Source organism: Nannospalax galili, unplaced genomic scaffold (genome assembly GCF_000622305.1).
Source record: "Nannospalax galili isolate Female #2095 unplaced genomic scaffold, S.galili_v1.0 scaffold246, whole genome shotgun sequence".
In the NCBI taxonomy this organism is placed as follows: Eukaryota; Metazoa; Chordata; class Mammalia; order Rodentia; family Spalacidae; genus Nannospalax; species Nannospalax galili.
Window position 1 is genome coordinate 1,490,257 of NW_008356327.1, and position 16,280 is coordinate 1,506,536.

The window sequence follows — 16,280 nt, forward strand, 5'->3', positions numbered from 1 at the left end:
TCCATGCTCAAATATTTGTAGCATCTTTATTATAGTCTCTAAAACTGAAGCTACAATGCCCATCAATTAGTACGTGTATTGACATACACAAGGAAAGAGTCTTCAGCAGAAAATGAAGAAACTACTAATACATGAAGAAAAGAGCCTGGAACTTTTTTTTTTTACAAAATCAAGTATAACTGAAGGGAAGACAGATAAGACAAACAGAACTGTTAAGACAGAAGTGCCATGGATATTATGGCATTTACTATGAGGTCTTTTAACTTACTGTTGTTAGAATCTGAGTGTACCCGAAGGCCCATGTATTAGGAGGCATGATCTCAAAGGAGATTATGGGATGTGGGTCTCTTTCTCGCTTTAATGAAATAAGAGTTTTATTCTGTTAGACACTTCCACCGTGGGGTATAGCCTCAACCCAGACCTCTAAACAACAGGGTCAACCAATTATGAACTAAAACCTCCAAAACTTATGAGCCAAAATATATGCAGTATTTGTTGTAATAATGTGAGGCTAACAGTTACCTATTATAACGTGTTTATAGTAAGATTAAAATTATAAACTCTGTGGCTGGTGATCAATGTTGAACATAAATGTAAAATGACAGATTACAAAAAAATGTCATAATCTGTTTACTTTTCTTCTGAAATTGTTCCTCAATTTGCCATACTAGTTTGGCATTCCACTGCTAGAGAAACCTTGCTATGTATAAACCTGAAATTTTAATTTGTTCTTCCTCATCAATGTGATGTATTAAAATACTTAATATTGAACAATATTAGGCTTAACAGTTACCGCTAGAAAGTATTTCTATTTTCACTGAGTTCAATTTTATTCCTAAATTTGGTTCCTATCCTTCAAATACTAAAGAGCAAGTAATTCCTTGAGAGCTAAACATAGCAATTCTTAAGTCTGTTCATTTTTTTTAAACATTTAATTTGGTAAACTTTAAGCAAATTATTAGCTATGGGCTCATTTAAACACCTTAAGTCTTTAATAAAAGAAAAATAATAAACAAAGGAAAACAAACATCTGATGTGCCAAAGGAAGAAATTCTGTCAGGAGACGAGCTTTAGACTTAAACTGAAACTCTTTCCTGGGCATCCAGTCTGCTAGCCTATCCTGGAAATTTTGGATTTGCTAAAATTCCACAACTATGCAAGCCAGTTTGCTGAAATCTATCAATCTCCATTTCCCTTCCCCACATACAATCTCATTGTTTTTACTAGTCTGAATAATCTGACTAATACAGATTCACAAACAAAACTGTTTCTATGTTCAAGAATTATTAGTTTATTAGCCACACACGCAGCAAATGTCTATAATCCCAGCACTCAAGAGGTTAGCCCTGTCTACGAGAGAGTACCAGGCCACCCGGGGCTTGCACAACAAAACCCTATCTCAAAAACAAACAAGAACAAAACAAAAGTTATTAGTGCGCTAAAACACCTACAAACCTTATAGTCAGACCATGTCAATAATCAATGTTTTCTTTCTAATAACATACTAAAAGTATTAGCAAGGATGAAACAAACAAAATATGAGGTATAAAGCCATTACTGATCCCCGAGTCTGAAAAGTGGAAACCTGTTTTATCATGTAGTTTACTACATTTTAAAATATATGACATATTAATGTTAACTGTAAAGTTTCAGGCTGCTTTCTTTTTTGTTCCAAAGACTCATTTCTTCATGAGAAATCACTCTTAGAAGTTTGTAATTTACTATGGGATGCCACATTATGGCTATGCTTGAATTATAAGCAGTTTGACTCAGTATTCATTTTAAGGCCAAGAGCAGACTCAAACTGCTGAAAATCTGTTCCTTCAGAATTTTCTGGGAACCATAATCTAGAACAAGGACCCACTCTTTATTTTACTGAAAAGGAATATTCAGCATGAAGTGGGGAAGTAAAAGTCAGATCCTCATGTGAGGATAATGTCTCTTCTGACCTTTATGATATACATAAATACAAAAAGATGTTATCAATTTCTCTCCTTTTCAAAGTGTAAGTGCTCTTTGTAGCACTTTGATATGTAAAACATATACACATTCATATATTATTTTGGTTCAGGGCAAGGAAGGGTTGTGAGGATTAAGGTAATATGCTCAGATCACAAGAGGAGCAAATGGCTAAGGGAACTTTTCTACCTTATAAACAAGATAAGATTAGTTTTTTGACTACAAAGTTAAAGGTCCATTGTTCAAAATATGTCTGTCCATACTGTCAGACATTATCACAGAAGTTCCAAATATTAGTGTAATTATAAAGGAAGTTAGATAGAAATAAGAAAGGGCTCCTTTAGCTCTTTTGGACTTGAACTGCAACACTTCCTGAGTATTCAGGCTGCTTACCTACACAGGAGACCTGCTAAAATTCCACAATTATATTCTGCAGTTAAGTCCTTGATGGTTGCTGAAGCACCACGGGTGGCGACAAAACAATTCTGAAATCCTGTCTGTTATTGCTGAATTACTCTTATAACACTGACATCAAGCTGAGCATTCCAGAGAAGAACGTTTAAGTACTTTGCTCAAGGTCACAATATTAGTAGCCGAGCCAAGTGTCCTAACAGTATTCTAGCCTTATACTATTTTGACTACAGTTGAAACGGTGTGTGTGTGTATGTGTGTGTGTGTGTGTGTGTGTGTGTGTGTGTGTTTGGTATTTTTATTTATTTTTATTTTATGTGTATGAGTGTATTGCTTGCATATATGTGAATGCATCCGAGTAGTGCAATGCCACGGAGGTCAGAAGAGGACTTTGGATTCCCCTGGAACTGGAGTTAAGGATGATTCGTAGCTGCCATGTGGGTGTTGGGAATCAAACTCAGGTCCTCTGCAAGAGCAGTCAGTCTTAACTGCTGATCCATCTCTCCAGACCCATGTTGAGACAGGGTCTTCCTATAGTTCCAGCTGGCCTGGAACTCATTATGTAGACCAGGCTAGCCTTGAACTCACAGAGATCTGCCTGCGTCTATCTCCCAAGTGCTGGGATTAAAGCATGCACTACCGCACCCAGCATGAAATGTTTTTTGGATAAGAGCTATTTTCCTTTTTTTAGTGGAGCTGTGAATTGGACCCAGGGTGTATGTATTCTAGGCCAGGGCTCTACCACTGAGTTATATCCCCAGGCCCCAAGCCATCTTTCTAAATGCATAAAGCTGTTCCCATGTACAATGGAGCATTCTGGCTGTGCAATAGCACAGTTAGCAGAAGCCTGACATTAGTGGCACTTGCTTCTTATCAATGCTTCTGTGGCAATACTATTATCTAAGGAAAGGAAGGACATGGAGTCTTCATGCTGCACATAGTACTAACTCTCTATTAATGACTTGTTAATCCTGTCTAGTACTAAAATACACCAAAGTATAGCACTGAAAATATAAATTAAATATGATTTACCCCTGGATAATAGGTCATTGATCAAAACTGCCCCTGAAAAAGGACACCACATAAATATTTACATGTGATTCTGCTAAAATAATGTTTTTACTCGAAAACAGAAACATGGGTAATTCAATGACACAAAAAGACAAACTAGAAGCGGGGCGTGGCGGTGCATGCCTTTAATCCCGGCACTCGGGAGGCAGAGGCAGGTGGATCTCTGTGAGTTCAAGGTCATCCTGGTCTACACAGTGAGTTCCAGGACAGCTGGGGCTACCGGGAGACCCTGTCTCAAAAAAAACAAAAAAACAAACAAACAAAAAAAAGACAAACAGTTTTCTTAATTTGAAGGAAACATTAAATGACTTGTTCAAGGTCACAGATTAAATGAGAATGCTCTGATCTAATCTTCTGACTCCAATCCATTAGACTTTAAACTTTACCAGGGCAGATACTATCTCTATTGTGTTCTTTAGTGCCACCACTTAGCACGTTAATGACATTACAGGGGCTAATACTATTATCAGTACATATGCTCAGAACAAGTATTATGAACGTTAATTTCATTTGATGAAGAACTGACAAATTGAGAGTAGCTTCCTTTCAGACCATGAACAAGGTTAGCCCATAATGAACAAATGTGGTATACTTTATCTGTAAGCTTGTTTCCAAGAAAACCTTGTTTTTTTCTAGTTTGATGAAATCTTTGGAGAAAAAAGCTGGGATTTTTTTTTAGCTGTTACAGAGTACAAGGAAACAATCTACCACTGCTTTTTATTTAGTAGACTACTACTAGTACATGATGGTATTCTAGAATATTGGGTCAATGCTATAATCAAAGTAATGATTACTGCACCCTCTTATAAATGAACAGTACAAGGACCATATGTATCAACTAGATTAAGACACTTTTAAAAACAAATGAGGTGCTTATTAGTACTTACAAACTAGGAATAATGAGGGCTGCCCTGGCAAATAAAAACTTATAAGTTACTCTAGGAAAAAGTCAAAAGTATTTCTCTCTTTAAGAGAGCCCTTTCATATCTTGACCTATTATTTCTGGTTTCCTGACAGAGCAAAATATTAAAGCTACAGAAATTATTGAATTAACTCTTGTGTGCATATACCTTATTTGAGTTATTACACATGAACTTTCAGATATGGCTCATTTTATGGTTGCATTGGCAGTCAATTATAAAAATGAATTACAGTAACAAATGCTAAACTATGAACTATAGGTTAAAATCACATTTATCTTATCAATTTTAAGACTATGGCTTCCAATCTGGCCTCCTGTTCACTACTCACAAGAGCTGCAGTAGTCAGTATCCCCCAGTCCCCCCCCTTTTTTTTTTATCACTTTCATATTCCATAATATAAATCTTGAGAAACTTATGGAAAAAGTTGCAATTTCTTTCCAACAGTAATTGAAAGCATACACACCTCTGTCAGCTGCTTCAGCTGGACTTTATTTGTACTTAGTTCTTCAGCTAGGTTGTTGTTTTTCACTTGTAGTTCAGAGATTTCCTTTCTTAATGGATTCACTAGCTCATAGAACCGAATCTTAAAAAAGAAAAAAAAAAAAATCCTGAAATCCAAATCATAAACTCTGCTACTTTGCAATTCAGCAGGCTGCCCTTACCATGCTTTCATTTCTGTCATTTGGTTACTCTCATTCACCTGTGGTGAAAACATCAAGAGGGAAAATTGGGAACCTGCTGTAGCTGCTTCCCACACTCCCAGTACACTTGGAAAATAATCTCCAACTTCCAATCCACACCAGGGATAGGATCTGGAGCGGGTAGGGAGAGTAAGAAAACCTGCCTACCCAAAGACTACAAAGTTAAGTATGGCCATCAGAGGCCCATGACATAAAGAAAGCTACCAAAGAAAAGACAGTTCTGCCAGACATTCTGACACATGTTCAATACAGGCTCCCCAACAGCTTAAGCCACAGGAAAGCCCAGAGTCCACAGAACAACTACCTGCGCCCCCAAGGATATGCCTGGCAATCTCCAGCTTCTGAGGGCCCAGAAATAAAACACTCCAACATGTCATTTTTGAGTCTTTTTCATTTTTTATTTTTTTGTCTTTTTGAAGCAGGGTCTCCCTGTAGGCCCAGCTGTCCTGGAACTCACTATGTAGACCAGGCTGGCCTTGAACTCACAGAGATCCGCCTGCCTCTGCCTCCCAAGTGCTGGAACTACAGGCGTGTGCCACCACGCCTGGCTTAATCTTTTTTATTTTTATTAATTTTTTTCCTTTTTACTATACTTTCAGCAGATTTTTCCTTACTAGATTTTTAAAAAAATGATGGCTTTGTTATTCGTCTTTACACATGTACCTAATTTTCTTTACATACACTCTTCATTAGGTAGTTTTTTCCCCTTAGTTTTTTTGCCTCATGTTTCCTCCATTTCTCCCCTTTACTTTCAGTATTCTGACTTTACCTTGTTTTACAACACTTCGAGGTTTCCATGTTTTAGTTCCCTTCTTACATTTACTAATTTTTGTTTTTGAACCTTTTCATTACTAAGAAATGTTTTTTTTAATTCTAATCTCTTATGCTTTTCTCTTCCTCCATAACACTTTTCACTCCTCCTCCTCTTCCTCTATTTAACCTTGCTTATTCTCTAATTAAATCCTTTTTCTGTCTCCCTCCTTCAGCCAGTGAGACTCAGTCTTTTCTCACATGTGGAACCTAGACTTAAAATCGTGTGTGTGTGTGTTTACAGGTTGTGAACCTATAAACGGGGGAATGGGGATCAGGAAAGGGAAGAGATCCTAGGTGGGGATGGAAATAGAGAAGGTAATGGATTAAAATTAAAGCAGAAGAGGGGACTATTTGTGGGGAAGAAAGGAACCATTCAGGAGGAGGACAGAGGCATGGGGAAGGACACTGGGAGGGTTGGATTAAAACAATGCATAATGACATGTGTGAAAATGACATAATGAAACTCATTACATTGCATGCTAACTTAAAATAAATATAGAAGGTACCAGGCATGGTGGCACACACCTTTAATCCCAGCACTCAGGAGGCAGAGGCAGGTGAATCCCTGTGAGATTGAGGCCAACCTGGTCTGTATATAGTGAGTTCCAGGACAGCTGTGGCTATAGGGAGACCTGTCTCAAAAAGGCAGAAGAAAAAAAATATGTAATAGGAAGTAATCTTCTATATAAATGGCCAATTTTAGTCTGAAATATAATGAAGTTTGTTTTGTTAGACAGTGTCTCATGTAGCTCAGGATGGTCCCCAACTCAGTATGTAGCTACAGCTGGTCTTGAACTCCTGATCTTCCTCCCTCCATGTCCTGTGTATTGAAATGATGGGCAGGTACCACTATACCCAGCTTTGGAGTCTCAAACAATTAACACAAGACACTCACAGATACATATTCAGGAATTGAAAGCTGGTCTTCAGGAAAGGCTTTCAGCTTCACATACTGCTCTTCTGTCAGCTCCAAGTCACGCAGGTGTCGACGAATGTCTCCAGCTTTCTCTCTTAGCTGATGATTTGTCTCTTCCAGTTGTTTCTGTCTCAATAAAATGGTTTCCATTTCTTGTTTCATTAGTTCTTGGTATTTTCTACATTAAGAGAGAACTTACGCAAGCCTTAAAAAAATCACTGAGATTTAATTTTTTCCAAGTTCCTTATTTACAGTAACAAAAAAATAAAGGAATGAGAAACTCAACAGTATTCTTGGTTCTACTCAGTGCTTCTTTATCTAACTGTTAAATGAGAAATAATAAGTCCATACACATTAGTAATTGTATAGTCTCAAATTAGAGAATCAATATTCTTACATAATAATTTTTAAAATTCAAATTGCATGCCTTTAATCCCAGCACTCAGGAGGCAGAGGCAGGCGGATCTCTGTGAGTTCAAGGCCAGCCTGGTCTACATAGTGAGTTCCAGGACAGCTGGGACTACAAGGAGACCCTGTTTCAAAAAGACAAAAAACAAAACAAAAATAAAACCAAAAAACAAAATTATATATTTACTCTGCTAAAGTTTTTAAGCCTTATATATCTGCTTTGGGCTGTAGTAACTCATTTTCATTAATTTCATTAATTTCTTTCCTTTCTTCCTGATACTTCAAGGCATAACTCTTGAAGACGGCAACACTGAAGCATCATGAAGTAGTCATTCAACCTCTGAAGCTAATCTGCTTATACTCAACATGCTAAAAGAACATACAAAACAGACATTACTGTTGTTAGATGCCTACTCTAAGAATTCACACAGGAAGTAAAAACTGGATTTCCTTCCTTTCTACTATTACCTCTGTAACCCAGAGAAGCATCCTGTTGTCTTTTCTGCCTTAAAACAAATGAACATAGAGCTGGAATGATACTCTTGCTGAGGGCCTGAGTTTGGATCCTAGCACATGGTGGATAACAACCGTCCATAACTCTAGTTCCAGGGGATCTGATGCCCTCTTTTGACCTTCATAATCATTGTATGATAGGGTGCAATTACACACATGGAGGCAAAATATTTACACAATTAAAAAACAAAAATAAATTTAAAAAAATTTAAAATAAATAAAAACACAATTCTGCTTTTTAAAACCTTTGTGTGGGTTTGTTCATGTGTGCGAATGTGGATGTGCATGTGCAACAGTGTGCATGAGGAGGTCTGAGGACAACCTTGGGTGTCAGTTCTCACCTTCTACCTTGAGACAGGGTCTCTTATTGCATAAGAGGCTGCTGCATATTCCAGGCTAGTTGGCCTGTGAACTTCCAGGGATCTCCTGTCTCTACCTCCCATCTTGGCATAGGAGCACTAGGATTACAGATTTAAAAGTGCCTGGCTTAATGGTAATGGGGACAAGCTCAGATTCTGAAGCTTGCAGAGCAAGTGCTTCTACCCATTGATCCATCTCCCTAGCCTAAAAGCACAGTTCTTGACTGAATTTGATTTTCCTATGTTTGGTCCCTTTGGTGTCCAAACTGCTCAAAAGTTGTCTATCCCTGCTGTCTTTAATTCCTTTCCAATTAACCTGTCAATCAGGCTTTCGCCCTCTCTACTTAAATCTCAGTTTCACCAATGGCATCAATTCTCAGTTATTTTCATAGCATTGGTCACATCTGATCTCTCCTTCTTGATACACTTTCTGCAGTTGGCTTCAAGATACCACACAGTCTTCACTCTTATCCTTTCACTCTGGCATAGTCTTAGGCTCCTTTGTCTTCAAGTTGAAGCACTGGACATTCTTTGTCTATATGTACTTCCCTTGGGGAATTCATCTATTCTCATGATTTAAATAATGGCTATTATCACAATGACCCCCAGATTTGCCCCTAGAGACTAGTATCGAACTTGTGATTCTCCTGGCTCAGTCTGTCTAATGCTGAGAATATAGGTATGTGCCACCATACCTAATATATACTTTGTATATAAATCATTATTATTATTATTTTGTGTGTACATGTGTGTGCATGATGTGTTTATGTGGACATACATGCCAGAGTGCATGTGTTGCCAGAGGACAACTTTCAGGAGTCATTTCTTTCCTTCACCATGTAGGTCCTGAGGACTGCTCAGACTGTTAAGTCTTTGAGGCAAGCACAGTTACCCAATGAGCCATCTTGAGGTCCTAATAATCATTGTTTATCATTTCCAAGTTTAATTTCACAACAAATACTTTACTTGCACGTTTGTGTATGTGCATGTGAGTGTATGCTGGCCCATGCAGGCGGGCATGCAGCCCAGATGCTCATTCAGAATGTCTTCAGCTGTTCTACCTAATTATTTTTTTTTTTGAAAGACAGGATCGCTCACTGAACATAGAGTTTACCATTTTCACCAGATAACTAGCCAGCGAGTCCCTGGGAATTGCCTGGCTTCATCCTTCAGCACTAGAGTTATAGGCATGTGCCTCATGCTCAGCTTTTACTTGGGTACTGAGAATTCGAGCTCAGGTCCTCGTGCCTGCACAGAAAGCACTTTACCCACTGAGGCATCTGCCCAGCCAGACAGGATACCTTCAAAGACACCTACAGAAATCTGAAGAAATCTGAGAAGATACTTTTCATGGATTTGTAAGATTTTTGCCCTATTAATTTGCTGGGGTTTCTATGGCATTCACTTTTATTATATGTTTCTAATGAATTTCTTAAGTTTTTTTTACATAAATAATGCACCCTATTCTATTAATATTTCATTGTTTATACAATTTCAAATTAAATTACCTAAGTATAATTTGCAGAGATTATACATGAGAGTAAACAAGGGGCTCTTATTTTGTTTCTTTGTTTGAGATAGGGCTTGATGTAGCCCAGGCTGGCTTCCAACTCACTATATAGCAGAGGATAACTTTGAACACCTGATCATCCTGCCTCCACCTCCCAAATCCTGGGATTATAGGCATGTGTGATTACATTGGGCTTAACCAATGAACTCTTGATAAGTATATACCTAGCTTGAGAAAATACACAGGTATAATAATAGCATTTTAGGCCAGGGAAATTCAACAGCTGTAACAATCCAGTATGTTTTACAGAGGACATAAAGGAAGTCAATATATACAATTGTGGTGGTCAATTTAGAGAGTTCCTTTGTAATTTTTGGGTTGCTTTGGGCCATGTTTACCCAATGAACTGCTGAACTGACTGTGTATTTTGTATACTGTGTGTGGTGGTTTTAATGAGGAATGTCCCTATAGGCTCAAGTATCTGAACACGTGGTTCCCAGTTGGTGGTGCTGTTTGGGAGGTCATGAAATCTTTAGATATAAGCTTGTCCCACTCTAGTTTGTTCTGTTTCAGGTTTGCAGTTCAAGATATGGACTTTCAGCTTCCAGAGCTGGTTGTCTGCTACCATGCCTCCTCGGCCATTACGGACTCATTCTCTGGAACTATAAGCCAAAATAAAATCTTCCTTCTAGAAGCTGCTGTGGTCATGGCATTTTATCACAGCAAAAGAAAAATAAAAAATATACTGTTATCAAGCAACCTATCTTTTGATGGTCTGGGTGTGACGATTATAACCATCTTTAATTTAAAATTTCTCTATTATAGCTTATAACAACATGCATAAACAAGAAATAAAATTACTTTTAATTGCTAGATATTGGGTTTTTGTAAAAAACAAAACAAAACCACCTTTTTTCTTACTTGGCATCCTTTTGTTGAAGAGTTAATTGATTGTCTAGTCTTAAAGTTAGCAGCTGCTTCTGGTGAAGTGCATCATTGAGTTTTTCCTCCAATTCTTCAATCTTAGTAGAGAGAATAAGGTAAGTTATAAGTTCAGTTGTAATTAAACATAAAGAAAAATCATCAGTTAAAAATAGTCTTAAAAGCTGGGCTTGGTGGCACATGCCTTTAATCCCAGCACTCGGGAGGCAGAGGCAGGAGGATCTCTGTGAGCTCAAGGCCAGCCTGGTCTACATTGTGAGTTCAGGTCAGCTGGGACTACAGGGAGACTCTGTCTCAAAAAGACAAAAAAAAAAAAGTCTTAAAAACAAAACTCTTAAAAGAAATAGGATAAAAGTGGACAGAGGTTTACTTTTTTGTAATGCTGTGTGCCCAAACTGCAAAGTCTGCTCATCTTTTGGTTTGAAAGCACTCTCTCATAAATATTTCTTGCCAGGCTATAATTCACATGAATTTTCCCCCCCTTAACTCACATTCACTGCAAAGTTCACTACTAACTGGACTTTCACGTAAGAGCCTTATTCACATAATTATTTCCAGGCCAGACCAAGCATCTGTACTCTGGATCTGTTTCTCTGAGTACTGCACATCTTCCATTGACTGCCACAGGGGTGATGCTGAGGATACCCCAAACAAAATAAGCAACTGCTAAACTCACCTAATTCTGTATTTTCTGAATTAAACAAAAACAAGAAGGATCTCACTTGACACATTTGCCTGCTATTATGTCTCCCCACTAATTTCCCTTCCTAAAGTTTTACACACCTCCACATCTTCCTTTATCTGACTTTTAAAACATATTAACAAAATTTTACTCTACCACTTTCAAGTTACTATCTTCATTAAAAAAAAATCTAAATTCTAGCATAATAAAATAGTCTTTAAACTGACCCTTGTGAATGAATTGTTTTGTCACTAACTTAAAAGGAAACACGGTCCTAGCCTAATAAATGTTTGCATTTCCCCAATATGCTGTGCTTTCTCTTAAACCTCCACATACTTAGTTTTGTTTTAGTCTATTCTTTCTCCCTTCCTTTCAATTTAGGCAATTCTTTTTTTCCTTTAAAATAAATTACTAGTCCATTAATATATTCAAGTAAATCCCTCTTTCATCATCAAACTCCCCCTCAATTGGAGAACCTTTACCATTAAGTAAACGTGTTCACTCTCCTATAAACAAAGCAACCAAGAACACTGCCTTAATCACAGCACTCCTACTGCTACAGTACCTCCCCTGCTGGCCATCAGAGCAAGCTTCAATTCAGTTTTTGTCCCATAGTATTCTACTGGAACGATGCCTGATCCAGTGATTATTTCTGCGTGTTTATTGGAATTGGGAAAATGAGGTCAAACAGCTGAACATGTACTATATGCCAGGCACCATTCTAAGTGCTGGGGATACAACAGTAACACAAAAGAAATATGTCCCTTCACTAATTGTCCTTGTAGTCTATAAACAGAGGCCAGTGAGATGGCTCTGTAGATAATGGTGCTTACTGCCTAGCCTGATGGACAACCTGAGTTTGATCCCTGGAACCCACATGGTAGGAGAGAATAGACTCCTGTAAGTGTCCTCTGACCTCCACATGGGGGGTCATGTGTGTGCCCAACCTACCACACCACACCCCCCCACACCCCCCCACACAAAAATACATAAAGAACTATCTGATTTTGTTTATTTTGGGTATGTGTCTCTTTTTTACATTTGCTCGCTCCGTGTGTGTGTGTGTGTGTGTGTGTGTAAACATGCACACAATTTGATGCATAAAAGAGGTAGAAAGTTATATTGCTATTGTTGTTGCTAACAGCTAATACTTATGTGTGCTATTAGGTGTCAGCATTCCTCCCCCTCTATATTCATATGTGACAATTGATCACTAATGTCAGAGGAGTGGGACAGAGAGGGCCTTTGGGGTGTGATGAGGTTGTATGGTGGCTGCCATAACTGGGGGGAGGACCCTTATAAAGAGACTGACCAAAAAGTTCTCTGACCCTTCTGCTATGTAAGGACACAGCAAGAAGTATATACCCCAGAAGAGCCAGATCTGACCAAATTGGCACCCTGGTGTTAGAGAGCTCACTCTTCAAAATTGTACAAAATAAAGTCTTTTTGTTTTAGCAGTTCAAGTTGAGTAAGATGCTAAGTAGCACATGCTGGCCTAACTTACTCTACTGTTTCATCTAGCTATTGACTCATTAACATGCTGGTCACAAATACCTTCCCCTCACCAGTACATGTCAAGGGTTTTATGTGGGCTTAAATGAGAAAACACATGAAAAGCTCTCAAAACAGTATTTGAGCATAATGTAAGTCCTTAATAAATGTCAGTTATAATAATTTAAGTTTACCTAAATTACTTCTTCATCAAGACCTTGAGATTTCAGACATCTTACTTCTCAAGACATGCACCATCAAATTCTAGGCTTCCTCAATGAGTAGAGCAATTGTCTAGCAGGCTTAAGGCCCTAGGTTTGATCCCCAGCACCTTACAAATAGATAACACAACTTTTAATATTTTATTTTTAGTATGTATACGTGGTGTGCATGATGTGTTGTGTGAGTGTAGTTGCATATGGGTCATGGTGTACACGTAGAGGTCAGAGGACAGCTTTCAGGAGTTGGCTATCTCCTTTCACTGTGCAGCCCAGAGATGGAGCTCAGGTTTTTAGGCTTGTGTGGTAAGTGTTTTTACCTGCTCAACCATCTCACTGGTCCAAAATAACTTTTTTTTTCCTAGTATTAGGATACTAGTGTATTTTAGTATACCATAGGCAAGAATTAAAAAAAACTAACTTGACAAGATTTAAATGAAACAACAAAAAATGGGGGTAGGCAGGAAGAGCTATGACCAACAGAAGAGTTGCAATGTTCACCACTGGAAAGAAAAACTATTTTGTAACTTAATAACCACACAAAGCAGAAATACAAGAACCAGGAGGTCCATGTTGGCCTGACAAACAGAACTTGCTAAAGACAATGATTACCTGAGTGAGACTTTTACAATGATATAGTAACTATCAGACATATAGTAAACTAACAAATATAAAAGTACCAAAGAAATCATATTTAGAGCAAAGGACAATTCAGATTCAATACTATAATTATGATCTAGATTAGCCCTATCAATCTAGTCAGTGACATCAGTCAGTAAAGCTGAAAACTGGCTATAAATTACTTCAAAGAAAATATGTCACGCTAATGCTAGACTTTAAAAAATTAAGCATATAGGGGGATGGAGAGATGGCTCAGCAGTTAAGAACACTGGCTGTTCTTGCAGAAGACCCAGGTTCGAATCCCAGCACCCACATGGCAGGTGACAACTGTCCGTAACTCCAGTTCCAGGGGATCCAACAACTTCTGTTTTCTGCGGGCACTGCATGACACGGGTGCACTTACCTACATGCAGGCAATATACACATACACATAAAGTAAAAATAATAAATTGTTTTAAAAAATAAAAAATAGGGGCTGGAGAGATAGCTCAGGGGTTAAGAGCACTGACTGCTCTTGCAGAGGACCCGAGTTCGATTCCCAGCACCCACATAGCAACTACAAACTGTCCTTGACTCCAGTTCCAGAGGAATCCAAAGTCCTCTTCTGACCTTTGTGGCACTGCACAACATGGGTGCACTCACATACATGCAGGCAATACACTCATATACATAATATTAAAAAAATTAAGCCTATAAAAGTAGCTCATCCCCATTCATATTTTAAACACCCCATTTTTCAATACACAAAGTACAAAAAGGCTCTACTGGACAAGGAATGTTAAGTGAACCATTTATGTTCAGATAACACATATTAATTTCTTATTTATTTTCAGTTTAAAGACATTAAGTAAAATAACCAAACCTGCTTCTGGTCTTACCTTTGTAAGATAATCTATTTTCATATTGTCGATCATCATATTTTTCTGGGATAGCTCTATTTTCAGTAATTGAATATTATGAAGAATTTCTTTTCGTTCAATTAACTGTCTGGTGATTCTGACTTTGCCCTCTCGCTCTTCTGATGAGGAAACATCATCTGTATGAATGGTTGTTTCTAAACTAATATCTTCAGATTCCAGAGAACTAGAGATGTTCACTTTTTTTGACTCCTTGGGATTTTTTCGAGACATTTTATTATTATGGATCAGTCTTCTGTGCAGTAAAAAAAAATAATAATAAACTTAAATATACTGAAACAAACCCACTAGAGGGCACAGAGCGTATTAATGAGATACCAAAGATTGCCTAAATAATTATGCACTGGAAGATCCCAAATCTAATTCAGACCAATACAATAAATTACTGCTCAAATAAGTACAGATTCATTATGGGTGCTGGAGAGATGGTGTGGCAATCAAAAGCACTGGGTGCCATTGGAGAGAACTGGGGTCCTGTTCCCAGCAACCACAAGGCACCTAACAACCAACCAACAGTCCTTTACTCCAGTTCCAGGAGATCCAATGCCCTCTTCTGGCCTCCACTGACACTGCACACATGGCTGTACTTAACATGCAGGCAAAATGCTCATACACATAAAAATAAACTAATAAAAACACACTCATTAAATCCTACAACCAACTCATTCCTTTGATTAATTTTTTAAAAAAAATCTCGGGGCAAGAATCTTCCTTAAGTTTTGTATGGAGGTGGAGAATATACAAAACAAGAGCAGAGGCAACTGTGGTCTAACCAGCAAGAATTTCTGGATTTAATGACCCCTTTGCGTACCTCCCCTTCCTGAACACACACAGGTGATCTTAAACATCAGGACCTGAGCCGGGCATGCTGGCACAAGCCTTTTATCCCAGTACTCAGGAGGCAGAGGCAGGAGGATCTCTGTGAAAGGCTAGAGGGTATTAAATGTCAGGTTTATTTTACAGGCGAGGCATCACTGAAGATTTTGAAAATAGGTTCACAGCGAGACAAAGTCATTTTTTAATAACTAGAATGAAAGCAGAGAGGTTGGAAAAGAAAATCTCGACTATTCTCAATAGACAATCTCGGCCCTAAATTCACAAGATTTCGTGTATCTCCCTTGTTGAAGTCCTTACTACGCGACACAGTAAAATATTTATAGACCTGGTTATTTCATATTGTTCTAAACGGAATGGCGAGGAACGACGTGTGGAAGGAAAACAAGAGCAACTACAGTAAGATCAGCCTCCTTCGTTTTTTAAAAGGCAAGGGGGTAAAGAAAGGTTAAATCAAAGACAAATCCTCGCCTGAGAACAAAGGACCAGAAACGAGGGAGGCTTCTCTCACTTTGGGGAAGAAGCAGCAGTTCCAAACTTGGTTGCGTCTTAGCATCTGTGTCCTGCGCGCGAAAGAAAGGGAGATTCCTGGAAGCTACCTCGCAAGCGCCAACGATTCCGCATCCAAGGCTGGATCAGCCCCACCTCAGACACCTGGAGGAACCAAAGGCGTCTCTAATCAGCGACTCCGGCCTCAGCCCTCAAGAATCTCCGGGCCCGGGCCGGGGGACAGTTAGGAACGGTCACCAAGACAACCACCCGGTTGACCCGGAGAAAGGCGGAAGGAACGGCAGCGCGCACGTGCCCACGGCCCCGGAAGCCAGCCTGCACCTTCAGAGGCGGTCGAAGTGGAGCACGCTGGGAGTTGGAGTCCAGAAGTGAGCCCCGCCCAGACGCGGGCGGAAACGGCATCGCGAACCGTGCTCTCGTCCAATCATCGCGGCCCTTAGAGCGCCAACTCTCTTAACGCTCCGCGTTTTCTCGCGAGATG

The 16,280-nt window shown here is 38.8% G+C and overlaps 1 protein-coding gene across 6 annotated transcripts in view; it reads right to left on the minus strand.

The window, feature by feature from the left end:
- Pibf1 (progesterone immunomodulatory binding factor 1) overlaps positions 1–16,100 on the minus strand; it is a 217,340-nt gene extending 201,240 nt beyond the window's left edge. For 3 of the 6 annotated variants that reach the window (XM_029556899.1, XM_029556896.1, XM_029556900.1), the window contains exons 1-5: positions 15,889–16,100; positions 14,417–14,690; positions 10,506–10,606; positions 6,774–6,972; positions 4,828–4,947 (exon numbers count right to left, since the gene is read on the minus strand). In XM_029556899.1, the coding sequence (XP_029412759.1) occupies positions 4,828–4,947; positions 6,774–6,972; positions 10,506–10,606; positions 14,417–14,668 (672 nt within the window). In that variant the 5' untranslated portion in view covers positions 14,669–14,690; positions 15,889–16,100. Of the gene's footprint in view, positions 1–4,827; positions 4,948–6,773; positions 6,973–10,505; positions 10,607–14,416; positions 14,691–15,760 lie in introns of all 6 variants that reach the window. The other 3 variants (XM_029556898.1, XM_017803605.2, XM_029556897.1) reach the window with 3 other exon arrangements.
- Positions 16,101–16,280: the final 180 nt, after the last annotated feature.